This window comes from Atractosteus spatula, chromosome 6 (genome assembly GCF_055471065.1).
Source record: "Atractosteus spatula isolate fAtrSpa1 chromosome 6, fAtrSpa1.hap1, whole genome shotgun sequence".
NCBI lineage: Eukaryota > Metazoa > Chordata > Actinopteri > Semionotiformes > Lepisosteidae > Atractosteus > Atractosteus spatula.
Window position 1 is genome coordinate 64,915,117 of NC_142711.1, and position 15,061 is coordinate 64,930,177.

A 15,061-nucleotide genomic window follows, 5' to 3' on the forward strand; every position below is an offset into this window, starting at 1 on the left:
CTGCCTTGAATTGTGCATAGATTTGATGACCTCCCTCCACTGGAGTGGAGACAACAGAAACCTTTTTACATTATCCCTGAAGTAGAAAGGATGGGAAAGCTTGAGGGCTTGCAGAATTAAACCACAATGGCACCTAGCCAGTGTAAGAGCACTGTTTGAACTGCAAAGTGGTATTCCTGCATTTTCCCTTGAATATCTAAGACTGACTCTAACGCCATCCTTCAGACAACTGGGTGAGGTAAACAGCCTTAACATTTTAAAATGAGTATTTTTTGGTAACCGAAATCACTTTGGATATGATTGGTGTCACTTTATGTACTATAAATGTTCAACACACACACAAAATTGTTTTGCGTTTTCCTTCTTGGCATGACCTGGGTGAGGAGAATGGCAGTTTCAACACCACAGGTATCGTGTCCTCAGAACTGATGTGTTCTAAGTCACTGTAGGCCGCTATAAGTGAATTCAAAGTGTTGTGGGGTTCTCTAGCTCCGTCTTGCATGTTTTGAATGGTGACCCTGTCCTCAGAAGCAGTCTGCAGTGTTCACCCTGATGTGTTAACCCAGCAAGAGCGCTCGGAGGAGGTGCCTTTGTACCACGCTAGTCCTTGCATCACCTGGCCCGCCGGTGGCTCCGCGAGGAGCAGAAAACACGCTTACTTGGAAAGGGAAGCTTCAAGCATGGGATCACCTCCCAGATTCTCCTTATACTCAGAGCTGATTGTCAGATCAGAAGAACCAAAATTGATGAGTAGTACCATCGCCCTACTCTCCAACGTCGCAGCCCTCACTCTTCTAATGCTGGTCTCCTATCTGTCCCCCAAGCCATCTGATAGATAGATAAGACTTTATTGATCCCGTAGGGAAATTGATGTGTCAATAAAGTCTGCACTTTATGGTGATGGGGGCTTCTCCTGTTGCGCCCCAAAGCTCTGGAACTCTCTCCCCAAGGATATCAGAGAGTCTCCTTCTCTAAATTCCTTCAAATCCAGACTCAAAACCTTCTTCCTCAGAAGAGCCTTTACTTAACTAGTTCCATTCTTTACCCCTCTGCTCCTGCTGTATTCAGTACCCCCATCAACTGTCTACTCTAACTGTGTATTCGCATTGTGCATATCTTGTGTATTTTTTTAATGGTGTTATCATTCTGTAAAGCGCTTTGAGAAGCCACCTTTAAAGGTGCTATATAAAATAAAGTTTATTATTATTATGATCGAAAGAGTTAAAAGCATTAAATCAAAGTCATTTTTTTTCATTGAATAAGGAATGCCAGAAAAAAACCCAATATACGGTAGTGTTAAAGACGAATTCCATTGATTATTATTTCAGAAAAGACACACAAATCTCAAGTAGATTACAATAATGGTTATCCGTATATCAGTTTATCATTAAAATGTAAGGGGGGCGCAGCACGTACAACAGTTTTTGTCTTTCAGGTCAACTGTAATTTCCTTGGGTAGCTTTTGAAGTGAGTGTTAAAGTTAACTCCAAAATCCATATTATATTGAAGCTACATCCTCCGCATATCAACAATTTTCAGTGGATGAAATCATTCTGTTTTTTTATTATTTTCAGTCTGTTTCCAATTTACTAACTGTATGCTATTCATTCTCTCATCAATATTTGAATAACTGCAGAGTGTAAGATCTTGCTCCTCACTTATTGTTTCATCGTGTGATGATTTGCAATCTTAATTATTTAATAGTTGTGTAGCTGGGATGTGTTATTGGATACTTTCCATTAACATGACAAGGCCGTTTGTTCTCTTATAACAGTCTTAACCAACTGTCAAAAGCTTTATGTTCACTAGCTGTTCTGGAAATTAGCAATAAAAAAATGGTCTTCACTTCAGATCAATAATAACTAGCAGCATATATTTTCTTAAAACAATGTTTCTATTTTTCCCTGTGCACGTGGTAAATGTAATGTCACATTTTAAAATTAAAGTAAAAATATTAATTTGAGTTTGAGTGAAGAAAAGGGGAAATTAATTTGATATTTTTCCCAACAAGAGCTTATATCAGGTTGTAGAAGTGTTTTTTTTTCATCTGTAATCAAGGATGCATCAGATGAATTAAAACAGAATTTGATAAAATCAGAGGGGTACTTAACTCCTTGAGAATAGCAGGGTAGTCGATTTTGTTTAGACGTTGTCAAATGCTGGAATGGTGGTTATAGGATAAATCAGAAACACAGACAGACCGAACACTGACAAATGTTGGCACCGCCTAGATGAAGTATGGTTCAGTTTAATTTTAATTTTTGTTTTAATTTTATTTTCTTTTCATGCTCGGAAACACTTTGGAGTGCCCAGTTTCACTCCTTGGTTGATTAATTTAAGATTTTCATGACTGCTGTCAAAACTGTCTCCCCATCGCTGCTGATACAGGCAGAGGAGTACAGATAGGAACTGAAGGGAAGCAGAACCAGCTTCTTCTGTTTCCAATGGGTCATGGTGAGGATTAAATCTCCTGAATCCAGAGGGGACTAACCTGCACAGGGTCACTCCTGACACTGGCAGCAGTTTATAGTGGGTCGTTCCTCTCATTGATACACAAAGCAGTGGCACAGACAAATCAGACTTCCTCAACCGTGGCTTTCTTATCTCAGATCAATAAAGTGTATAATTCCATAATTAAGATGTTTCACTAAAAAAACAGCAATAGAAAACTCCCAGCAACTGATGTTTTAGTGAAATAATAGCACAATAATTAGATTAATCACACAGATCACAAACTGTGATTATCAGTTTTTGCAAGTAACACTCAGTCCTACAGAGATTTAAAATACAATGTAATGTTTTTTTTAACCTTTACTGTACTCTTAAATTAGCAAGTTCAAAGAGTTCAAAGACTGCAAGTACTACTACTGCTGCTACTAATGTTAAAGTTACATGACAACCTATACACAAAGGGCACCCACTAAGATTTTATAACTACTGTACATACAGTAGAGGATTTCAGATACAGTCAATTTCTATAACACAAATATGTAGAAAAATCTATAGTCAGCTGACAGTAAAATTAAATTTGACAAATGCTGCAGGTGATAGGTTAGTAGTCCAGCTGTTTAATTTCAAGTTATCACAGTACAAATAACAGGAAAACGGTAATCAGAAAATTCATTGATTGTACTGCATGGATGTAATTATTGAAGCTTCTCCTTCTTTATGTCATTTAAATTGCTCAATACTCTTCAGATGTTTGGTCTTGACCTTTCGGTTTTTTATTAGGAGACCTGCTCTATTCACTATACTGTACATCATTCTTACACCTTTCTTTGCAAGAGTGTAAAAAACAGAACGAATAAACTAATGAATAATAAGAAGCAAAACTATCGAACTAACTGAAAAAAATGCATGCATCCCAGAACGACAGGGGGAGTGAGATATTTCAGCTGTCTTACTATATTATTAAATATGGTCAACTGATTTAGCACTAAGAGTCAGATGAACAATTTTGTTTTCCAGATCCAAAGGTCACCAGAAAATGGTTTAAGAAGTCTGATAAAATATTGAAAATATTGCAGACTTTCTGTAAGGGTCACAATCAGGTAAAAAAACACACATTCCTAAATAGAATCACTTAAGTTTAGAAAAGAAATATCATCCATCAGACAACCACCACTTTCTTGTTACTTTTGCATGCAGTTTCCAAAATATCATCCCCTACAAGAAAGCAAAGCTAATTTTCCACCCAGTCAGGAATTCGCAAAACATTCTCAGCAGCTCCTTCAATAGGCAGCACCTCATCATTGAAAACGTGCAGCTGGGGAGACGTACCTGGAAGTCGGGGTTGGGGTTGGGGTAGGGCAGCCAAGCGGACCTGGAGTTCTCCTGGTATTTGAACGGGCCACTGAACGCCTGGGTCACGGCGCTGAGGTTGAAGACGCAGACCGCTGAGGCGGCGATGCTGTTCCTGGAAGACAGAACGTGGTCAGGCCCAGGCGGCAGAGACAGACGCCCTCTCCCCAGCAGAGTCTGTACAGCACAGCCTGCTGGCCCCACCAGCTGCATGAATGCGCCCACAAGCCCCAGTGGAGTTTTCTTGCCCTGCCTGTATGTCCTCAACACATGTTTCATAAGGTTCATTTTAGATAGGTGCATAGAAAGTTACATTTACTGTATAGGAGCACACATCACTACGTGAAGAATCTTAAAAATCTACAATTGAATGTAATTTCATTGGAAGTCCTTCTTTTCTTTAGAGATCAACTTTGTCTGTAATCTTTCTTTTAAAATTTAAAAAGAGGATTCCAAGGAGGTTTGATTAGGAAAGCCATTCTTCAACTCATAACTTGTCTGCCACTTCGTCTAGGGGAATGTCCAGGGAGATGATTAATGAGAAAATGACAATCATCAATAAACAACACGTCATATTATATACCATTAAGAACAGCGAAATAGCAGGGTGACAATGGACACGTCACTGTTGATTTAGTCACCCAAAAAATAAACACAAAGAAAATAAATTTATTGTGCAGCAATGCTTAGTATACATAAATACATTTCAGGTGGGGAGCTGCATCGGCATGCATAGGTTGCAAAGGAACAAGCAATACAGTAGGTTTATTCCATGCTGAAAAGAGAAGAAAGAAAACACAACATTGTGTTTTCATTCTTCTCTTTTCAGCATGGAATTAACCTATTACTTGTTCCATAAATAAATTTCTAGAAGCAGGTAAGCCCACATACACATTAGTGGTGAAGATGCCGTAGATGAGGTCCAGTTCGGGCAGGAGGAAGGTGCCCTGCAGCTCGTTGTAGTAGAAGGGGATCTCTCCCGGCCGTGAGCAGTTCAGCCGCGCCTTCATGAAGGTGGTCCAGGTGTCCTCCAGCAGGAAGCGGCCCCCCACGTCGTTCTTGCACACCCGAGCTGCCCGCGAGAAAATGGTCTTCCCACAGTCGTGCTCCACCGCGTTCTCCCGGAAGAAGAAGTAGGTGAAATTCCCAATATCGTAAGAGGACACGAAGTTGGGTTCTGCAAGGAAGACAATGTATCAAAACAAACGGTTACACAAGACCTGTCTGCTATCCTCAACACAAAAAAGTAAAAGCCTATAAATAAATACTGTTCTGACTGGAATTTAATTGTATATTTCAACTATTTAAACTCAATAGTTTATTGTTTTAGTCATTCTAGAACTTTCTAAGATCATTCTAAGTTAAAGTTTTAAGTGTTATTTTCACACAGTCCTTTGAACAACATGAAGAAAAATCAATAAGTACAGAAAGAATACTGAACCTTTTCCAAAAGACAGTAGCACATGCTTTTTCAGTTTAAATTTAATTCAATTTTCTTTTAATGTTTGGCAGATTCAATTTTTCACTAAAAATTATCTGACTTTCCCTTTTTACAGCACAAATAAAGGAATTTTAAACTATAGATGCTGAGCAGGATGTGAGATAATCCAGCTACACTGTGGATATACAGTAAGACAAAGGTCTCAGACCTAGATGTTTCTGGGTCTTAGTGTCTACTGCTGTTGGTTCCACCTGAGCTCCCAGTTACATACTGTAGATGGTCTATTTTTAATTAATTGCATTACTCTAATACTTCTTATGTATCACGATCGCAAACCCCTCCTCTTAAGGGCGCTCCAGCCCTTCCTTGTTTGTCTCATTCCCTGCACTTGTTCCTTGTTCCTACCCCGTTTCAGTTCACCTTTAAAAGCCAGGCGCTCACTTCACTCGAGGCTCTGCATCTGATTTCCACATCGTGCAAGTCCGGGACCTGGTTGCGCCTGGCTCTGTCATGTTTTTAGCTTCCTGCTCCTGCTCCCTCCCCCCCGCTGGTCCCAACCCGGCACCTGTTTTTAGTCCCTTGTTTTTGATGGATTACCCGGCCATGAACTTCTGCTTGTTTTTGGATTCTCCCTTGGACTTATTCTCTGGATTGTCAGCCTCGGCCACACCTCCCCTGATCACCAGCACTGCATGGACACGCCCCCCCTGTGTTCATCCCCGTATTCCTGCATGACTTTTCCCCCTGTGTTTCCTCACTATTTCGGATTGTGTCGTCCGCATAGCGTCTGGAAAGAACAGGTACGTGACATTATGATGTTCTTCTGTGTTTTATATGTAACTGTCCCTTGTATGATCTTGTACTTAATTAACTATAAATTATCATATTTAAATATGTTAGATATGGTTTAATTGACTAAATTGAGTACCTAGGTCGGAACAAACTCCAGCAGACCAGTGTGATAGCAACGATATGAGATCTACAGAGATTATTCAGTGAAGTCAGACTTAGCCCCTCTGAAGAGCATTAGCACTGAGAAAAAAAACACCTCTCCACATACACACAAATACTCATTTTACTTCTCAGATGTTTTAAAAGGTCTTCTTTGTAGTTAACCACTAATCCTCTGGCATTATGCTACAAAGACCATTTCATTGCAGTCGCTCTAGAGTGGGATATGTCTACAGAGAGCTGTAAAGGGTGAAAGAACACGTTCCTTGCAGGGCAGTGCCAGAGCCCCGCTGGTGTTTTTCTTGACAGTGGCAGCATATGGTACAAATATTCACCCTGACTTCCAAATATACACACTGACTTATTGACAAATCACAGCCACATGCCAGTCCTCAGTCACACGATTGGCCCTTTCTGGGCCAGCCAGCCTGACAGCCTGAGAGGTATGAGGATCATTAATCACCTGTTTAGAAGGGACATTCCAACAACATTTCCATCCTCTGAACATCTCTTTTACGGGTACAAACAGGTGTTTGAATTTAGACACTAACCCTGCTAAACACAAAGTTGGCGATAAGAGGAGACCACAGAGGGTTTTGCCATTTGTACACAGCCTTCACAAGCGGGCAGGGGTGTTCATCAGTACCAGCTGTGATACCACACACACTGAAACACAACCCTACACAAGTCAACTAACTGCAAATGGAAGCCAAGCAGAATTATAGAGGTGCAAACACCAATTACTTCTCAATAATCAGAGACAAATGCAATTCAGACTGAAAAGGATATTGAAAAAGTAGGATTGCATGTTATTTCCTGGTTGTAAAACATGTGCATGGCTTTACTGAAATTGATTTTGTGAGGGTTTTTTTACATACCATGAGTTGTTTTTATGGTTGCAGTAGGCACTATAATTTAAAATTTATTAAATGTTTGGTCTCTGAATTTCACCTACAAGGCGATGTGGCAAACTGCTGAAAAGTGCACCGTATTCATCTTGAATTCCAGTACAAGTACAATTCCAGCTTCAGGCTGATCTGCCTCATCAGAGAAATGAAATTCATCTCTTGAACACGTTACTGTTATAACGAAGAAACCTCCTAAGGACTCAATTCAGGTAAGCTATGGCACAGCCCTTTTATTCTGTGGACACTGGTGGAATTATAACTATGTTCTGCAATGTTCTCTCTGGGGCTCCTTTTCTTTCCTCAAGTAAAACGGGAAGCATTCACGTGATAATGAAAGTCTGAGGTTATAGCCTGGACTCAAATGATGCTGAAACAAAAGGAAGAGCAGGCAGCCATCCTAGCAGTGCTGGCATTACCATATTTATTACATTGCTCCTCGACGTTTAGTGCTGAAATCATTTCCTCTCAGTGAAGGTGTGCTCCTTATACCACTGTGCACCCATGGTGTTTACACTCATTGGACCTGACAGCTGCCCTTGCTCTCCCAAGCTCAGTCTGTCAGTAAAACTTTAAAATTGTCTGTTCCTAACTGCCCCTTTCTCCATGCAGATAAAGAAAGGTGAGGATTTTAATGCAAATCCACCAAAAATCAATTCAGATTTTAAAGTACATCAAAATGCTGAGCATTTTCCTTACATTTCACACAAGCCCTGTACCAACCCATCTGACCTAATGTGATGTTTCACTCAAGGTCTACTGGCAAAACTGCGAGCTGAAGTCTTGTGGGCTAGATAGGGGACATCGAAGTTCCCCTCAGGTCTTTCCAATTAAGATCAACAAGGAACCTCAGTGCCTGAAAACACTGCCGCCTCGCAAGACCTATTACAGAAACATTTTAGATGATCAATCCAGTACACTGCATTCATAAAAGCATTTAAAGTGGCAAACTTTCTCCCTGGATCAATACAAAACATGACAGAAAAAATTAACAGGCTCAAGATATTACATACACTGTACTGTATATAAGAGGCTGTATGCTGCTACTGTATGTATTGACTTTGCACTTGCTCTGCTGTGCCTGTAAACCAATTAGGTTTTCTTTACATTGTTAGAACATAAAAAAGGTTACAAATGAGTTAATTTATTCAGCCAGCACTGGAGGCCCTCTTTAATCAACCACAAGAAAACAAATATAAATTCTCAAGAAAAACATTGCAGTAAGTAATATCGCAGGTCTTACAAAGGATTTGTTAAAGAGGATGCAAATTAGTTTTACTTGAGCTTGGGTGCACATTAATTGCATTGTTTATTTTTTCACGTTCAGAATCTTATCCAACAGCCACTGAAACAGCTTCAAGAAGAGAAAGAGGAGTGTGGGAGACCATCGGACACTAAACCACACGCACCTAACGGCTTGGAAAACTCTTTCCCCTCCCTCTCCCCATGTCATACTCAAAGAGGCTCCACAGCTGGCACACTATACTTTTCCCACTTTCTCTTTCCATCATGCTACTGACTAATTCAATGTAATTCAGCGTTGACAATTCTCACAGTGAGCAACATCTCTATTTCTCCGAGCCACAGGTCCCAGGAGAGAGCATGTGCTCATAGCCCTGCCCCAGACTTTGCCTAGACTGCCTTCTCCCCACCCTCATCCTGCCCCTTGTCCCACCTCCAGCCCGGCTCTTTGTCTTGTCCTCACCCCACCCATTACCCCTCCCTGTGCCCCACCCATTCCCTCAGCTCGCCCCATGCCCCACCCATTCCCTCACCCCTGCCCCTCGTCCCACCCATTCCCTCAGCTCGCCCTGTGCCCCACCCATTAATTCACCCTGTCCTCACCATTGAGCCACTTGGAGTTGTACTGCGCGGTGCGGAGAGGAGGCAGCGTTCCCAGACTGCGGTAGATGGCAGGGTCTCTCCCAGGGAAGTCCATGGCTGTGGCGGCGTACAGCTCGCCGCTGGAGGTGATCAGAGCAGTGGAGTTGTGCAGGGGGTTGTGGGGGCAGCGCGCCATGCCACTGATCTGATCGTGGACTTCCGTCAGGTTGGTCAGCTGCAGCACACGTACAAAAACATCCAACTGTTCCTTTTTGGAAGCATTCAAGTTTTTATCACTTACTAGCAATAAACAGTATTTGATGAAATGTGTTTCCAAAGTCTTTATTAACAGATCTAATCAGGTTATCACCATTACTTATTAAGTTTTTTCATGAAGATCTAATTACGTTTTAAGTGAAAGATATATTAATATAGAAAACCTTTTCTAAGTATATACTGTAGTTTTACATGTTAAAAAGCTAATGTATTGTACTGTATGTACAAATAAGGAATGGATATAAAGACAAATACTGTATGTATTATGTTATACTGACTTCACAGTTCCATATAAACAAGCTGCCTGGCTGAGCAAGATGTGACAAACAGTCTGCACACCTTGACTGAGAGCTTGTTTGTCTCACTGCTCAGCAGCACAACAGCTGCCCAGTGCTGATGCAGAGCAAAATGCCCAGCATGCATCTGACGTCTTTCACATGTGAGTGGGATGGAGAGTTGGAGTTTAGAGTAGTGAAAATACCCGTTGATTTAAAATGTATTTAATAAAAATGTCTACAATATGTATTGTACACTAGGATTTATATTATTTCTTTACTCCATCAAAAGTTTACAATCTACCCAACAATCGATTTATATTCCAGCAAGTGTTACAGAGAGCAGTCAGCCTTCTCCAGCACTGTTTCACTTATTGCTTATTCTGCAGAAAATGTGGGTTAAAAACAAACACATGACGTCGGCAGCCGGTTAAGTCCTAAAGCAGACTAGTATTGATGGAAAAATGTCAGTGTTATGTTTGTGAAGGTATTGTAAATTAATTACGATATTTTCATTCCTACAGTACTTCTGGGGTGCTTCGATCCATCCCCATTAAACACCAACTAAGCATACAGCTAATTAGCATTTTACACTGAATCAAGTAACTTTTAAAGGTAACGACCCTCACCGTCTAGATCAAGCTGAGTATAATGTGCACTTCCATTCGAGGGAACTGTGAACAAAGCCTAGATTCATTGAACTGTCTCTTTAGATAAATGCTTAATTTCTCCTGGGGTTGCAGCCCAACACCTTCCATGAATATTAAACATAGATAAAACTTAAAAGACATCCCTTCAGGCATCAAACAGCTGTACCTGTGTGGCACTTTGAATGACATTCCTGCATTCATGCCCTTTTATTTAAGGACCTTGCTTTATTACTCACTACATCAAGATACACAAGGCTACATTATTTACTGCACGTTTATTAAGGCTATCTGTATTCTTCCTCACTGTTATTAATGCTGTGTGACTACATGGAACCCCTGAAAACATGACTGTCAGCTCTTTGGGAGTTTTTATTGAAATCAATAATTCACGTCAGTCTTTGACAGGTTATGTTCTTCAGAGAAGCCACACAGGGAGAATTTCAAGTAAGAAAAAGTTTTGCTGTCTGTGCCTGACCTCCTAATTATTTATTACTATAGAACATAGTAGGCCTTCCTTACATCATTGCTGATTTACATCTCAAAAGTAAACCTTTGTCTTCCATAACTTTCTAACAAAAACTGAAAATAACTCAAGGATTATGACATGGAAACCTGTCGACTATATAACAATTTATTTGCGTGGAAAAAAAACATGCATATCATGCTACATGAAGATAAATCACACTTTCTTTTCATTGTTTTGTATGCATTTTTCAATGGAAGAAGCACAACTGAGTGATGTTCATATTTATGTGCAAAAAAGTTTACTTAAATCACTCTAACAAGTGCTGGATGCTGTCGTTTATCTTAAGCTGCTGCCAAAACCATTCAGATGTAAATATCAAAGCGCTGGGTAGTAACTCTTGAAACTATCAATCACTCATGTGTGTCACATCTGTTCTGAAAGAAAGACACTGTGTTATTACACCTGCACTCCCCAGCTGCCCCACAGATCTCAACAAAAGGCCTCTGCACTTTGTTTTGTGGAGGAAAGCACAAACACATTGTGCTGCTAATGGGCCTTATCCCTCCTTGCCAGGGAGAGGCGAGAGGGAAGCAAACTGGTTTTCATTACCGTGCGATTGGTGCAAATGGGAGTGAATGCGTTCGTTCCACAGGTGAAGAGCCAGCCTCCATTAACCAGAAGCACACGGACGTAATTCTGGCACTCGTCCTGCAACACAGCAGCAGCCTCCACGTCAGGCACAGCAGGGAGCAGAGACTTCACAGTCGATACCAATCACAGAGAGACGAGCGTCTGCGAGCAAGCTGAGCCAAAGGCTATTTTATCACTAGCTTTAAAAGTAAAGTGCAATTATTTTTTATGTGTGGCTTCATAAAGACCTGCAACATTTTGACCTATAGATAATAACAAAAAAATCATTACTTTGAAGAGATGCATAACATTTATTTTTACAAAGGGTTTGTGAGTTGCCTACTTTGTCGCGTGAGTGAGAGGGTGTGAGTAGACCGACAATGTATACAGACAGACAGCTTGAGTCTGTAACATGTAGAGAAGAGAAACGCTGCAGCCTGTCAGGCTGACCACCAGGCACAGATGTTCACATTCATGGGGAGGGAAAGGACAGCAGTGGTAGCAGACCTGGACACCATGTGGACATTCAGGACTCTTCCCAAACTGTTCTCCTCGATGTGCCTCACAGGGCTCCGATACTCACCTCAATGTCTGCTGCTTGAATAATTCTTCAAAGCACTGTATTCTTTAAGGTTTTATACCGTGACCCAAGAATTGAATGGGTTCTGTAATTCCAACACATACAGGTAAATACACACAGTGTGGTCACGTCCATTTTTTTAAACCAATTTCCTTTGCACATACTATACCTTTTCCTAGATTCTTCTAAGACATTCCTCAATTAGTTACATTGTTGAATTATAGCAATACTTTACCTTCGCCCTTCTGAGCTATTCAGTCAGACACTCTACAGAGACTTAATCATATGGTGCTGTTCTCAGACTCACTATTATTACCTCCCGAGTTTGCTTTTCAGGTCTGTCAGCAGCAGTAAACCTGGCTGCCCTACCAAGTGCATAAGCACAAGAGAACAGCTTTGAGAACTGATTCTGCCTCCCTGCAGCCTATGTAGTGTGGATTTAGTACAGTTACGGGGCTGCAGCACAGAGTTTGTGCTTTATATTGTCATTAAATTTGATTCTGATTCATACTGATAAGAGATACAACAATTGTCTGCCACATACTAAGCAGCTGAAAAAGTCTGAAAGGCTCTAAAAAAACATCAGCCCCCAGTATACTGTACATACAGTACGCTGCCTTACAGTGTGCTTTGAACAGGAGCTTGACATGCTCAGGAAAAGCCAAAAATAGACTCTACAGATCCTCGGTGCAGTGCACAGGTTCTTCTGTATTGTCTACAGTCATGAAATACAAGCTACTGGATGTCTTATATTTTCACATTCAAAATGACTTATTGGAAGTGAAGACTCCATAACCATTTTTCTGTAAGGGGCATATTCCTCATCATCTCATAAAATATGGGAAGATACAGTAAATGGTGAGTTAGAATCAAGATTGTATTATATTGAAAACTGTTAAAGTGGACCATAATAAGCCATTAATTAGGCTTAGGTCATTAAGAGTTGAGTTGGAATGAATGCGTTCCAACATGCTGGCCCTCAAGGACCAGGACTGGACACGTGTCAGAGTTTCTCTTGAGGACTGGGTAAAAGTGTGTTTCACTAGTCATGAAGAGTACCAGGCACCCCTGGAGCCTGTTGAGAAGAAAGAGAACTGAACACGTACCTCAGACTTCCCTTTACTGAAGCACGCCCTCTTTGTAAACTCATCGCACTGCCACTCAGCCCCCTGATGGAGAAAGGTCAAAGAATTTAAAAATCACATATCTGTGATCCAGTTGAGAACATAGCATTTGTAACATTACTGCAAGACTCATGTATTGTATGCATTGCCATCAATATTAACATGAGATCGATAAATAAAAAGTCTAAAACAAAAATAATTTCTTGAGACGATATTAAATTAAGAATATTAATAGTGTTATACTTTTATGGTGAAATATAGAAAGACAATTAAATTTTACACTTATATACTGTATAATATACTGTGACTAAAATATTAATTTTTCAAAGCGGCTAACAGGATCAACAACATCAAAATCAACTTGCTTAATTACTGAGATGAATGTCTGGAGCTGAAAGATAAGGAAGTGAATTGCAGAAGTCATTTCCCTGCCACTGAGTCATGATATGTATTCAATTTTAAAGCAAAGGATCAAATTGCCTTTTATCTGTTGGGAAATTTGAGGAAACTAATGAAGGACTGTTATTGACTGGATAGTGCCTTCCAGAGGTCAACAGCTCTTTCTGCTAAAACACAACTCATTTCATTGTAGTTCAGAATACTTGTTTCTGTCCTGTTAGTTCCTTTTTCTCTTCCCATTGTACTGTCTTATGGTAGTGCGCTACCAAGTTTAAATGATGGCTGGTTACATTTCACTTTTATCCTGCTTTTCCCTGTTAGATAATGTACACGATTGTTTTACTAGATTTTCTTCATCTGATATAGACATAATATCAGTTCCTGTGATTTATTCACTCCATTTCACTTTCAGTTTTTTCAGTTTTTTTTTGGCTCAGCCATCTCCTTATTGTCTAATTATTATTTAATTCAATTCCATAAAGGAAGCAAAAAATGTCATTGGACTAATTCAATTGTTCAGCAATTGACAACTTTGGGTTTTAAAACAGAAATTGTGCTACAGTATATAAAAGGTACACAACTTTTAGTACAGGTAAACTGAAACATTACAGTGTATGTGCCTTCCACCTTTTTACCCTTAAAAGGATGCTTTTCATATTTTAATTGGTTAGCTTACTAATATCCTTTTATGTGTCTTGTCTGAATGTTAAAGAAGTCAAGATATAAGATGATATAAAAGAAATCACTGATGAAGGACAGTCTGGTTTCAAGAAGACTGCTGGCACAGGAACTTGACTGAGCAGTGTCAGCGAAGCAGCATCCACACTGTCTGAGCTCACCAGCAGGGAAACAGGGACATGCAGAACTGTACTGCATGCAGCAGTGTGCTGGGTCTGGAGTCACTGACCTCCAGACATTAGAAACGTCTAAACTGGAAACCAATACAGGAAGAACTAAACTCTACTTTAAAGAAAGTATATGATGAGACCAAGATAAAAAAGTGTGTTTGGGAAGCAGCAATTACTGCATCTAGCTTTATGGAGGTACTCATATTAGAGTAGTTCAAGTAGGTAGCTGCATCAGCATGCCTAGGCTGCAAAGGAACAAGTACAGGTTTATTTCTGCTAAAAAGAGAAGAAAAGAAATACAACGTTCACACAAAGCATTTTATACAAGATCAGGTAAAGAATACTGTGTTAATAAAAGTGGTTTTGTTTGCAGGTTCCTTAATCACGAAACCATCATTTGACACCTGAAGAAGGCCACACAACCGATACTTTGTGTTTCTTTTCTTCTCTTTTCAGCATCTAATGAACCTTTACTTGTTCCTCATATTAGAATAGACAGAAGACCTACAGTAATTTCTCCGCTGCCCTTGTTCTGTACCTTGGTGATTGAATTAATCTGTAAGCACTTGCAATCTGCAATCCATACCCAGCCTTATTTACATAAACTCTGCTGCTGCATGGGTCTAAATATGTATTCAAAATTAAAATTACAGCACAGTACAATTACAAGGGTTGAAATACCTAATGGAAAATTCAACCAAATTACAGCAAAAATATGAGCCTCATTCATGCTTTCACATCTGGAGCACAGTAATCTTTCATTTATAACAGGGTAAGTCAGTTCAGAACAAATTCTTATTTGCAATAATGACCTAGACAAGAGCCTCACACACAGTTGACAAAACAGTGAAAGAAAGAAAAGGACGATCAATAAAATGTAAATATAATAAC

At 40.0% G+C, this 15,061-nt stretch overlaps 1 protein-coding gene across 1 annotated transcript in view; it reads right to left on the minus strand.

Annotated features, from left to right (window-relative positions):
• Nucleotides 1-15,061, minus strand: part of sema5a (sema domain, seven thrombospondin repeats (type 1 and type 1-like), transmembrane domain (TM) and short cytoplasmic domain, (semaphorin) 5A) — a 129,589-nt gene that overhangs the window by 49,065 nt on the left and 65,463 nt on the right. Inside the window, exons 5-9 of the mRNA XM_088918723.1 lie at nt 12,906-12,968; nt 11,199-11,297; nt 8,944-9,157; nt 4,693-4,978; nt 3,781-3,916 (exon numbers count right to left, since the gene is read on the minus strand). Of these exons, the coding sequence (XP_088774849.1) occupies nt 3,781-3,916; nt 4,693-4,978; nt 8,944-9,157; nt 11,199-11,297; nt 12,906-12,968 (798 nt within the window). The remainder of the gene's footprint in view (nt 1-3,780; nt 3,917-4,692; nt 4,979-8,943; nt 9,158-11,198; nt 11,298-12,905; nt 12,969-15,061) is intronic.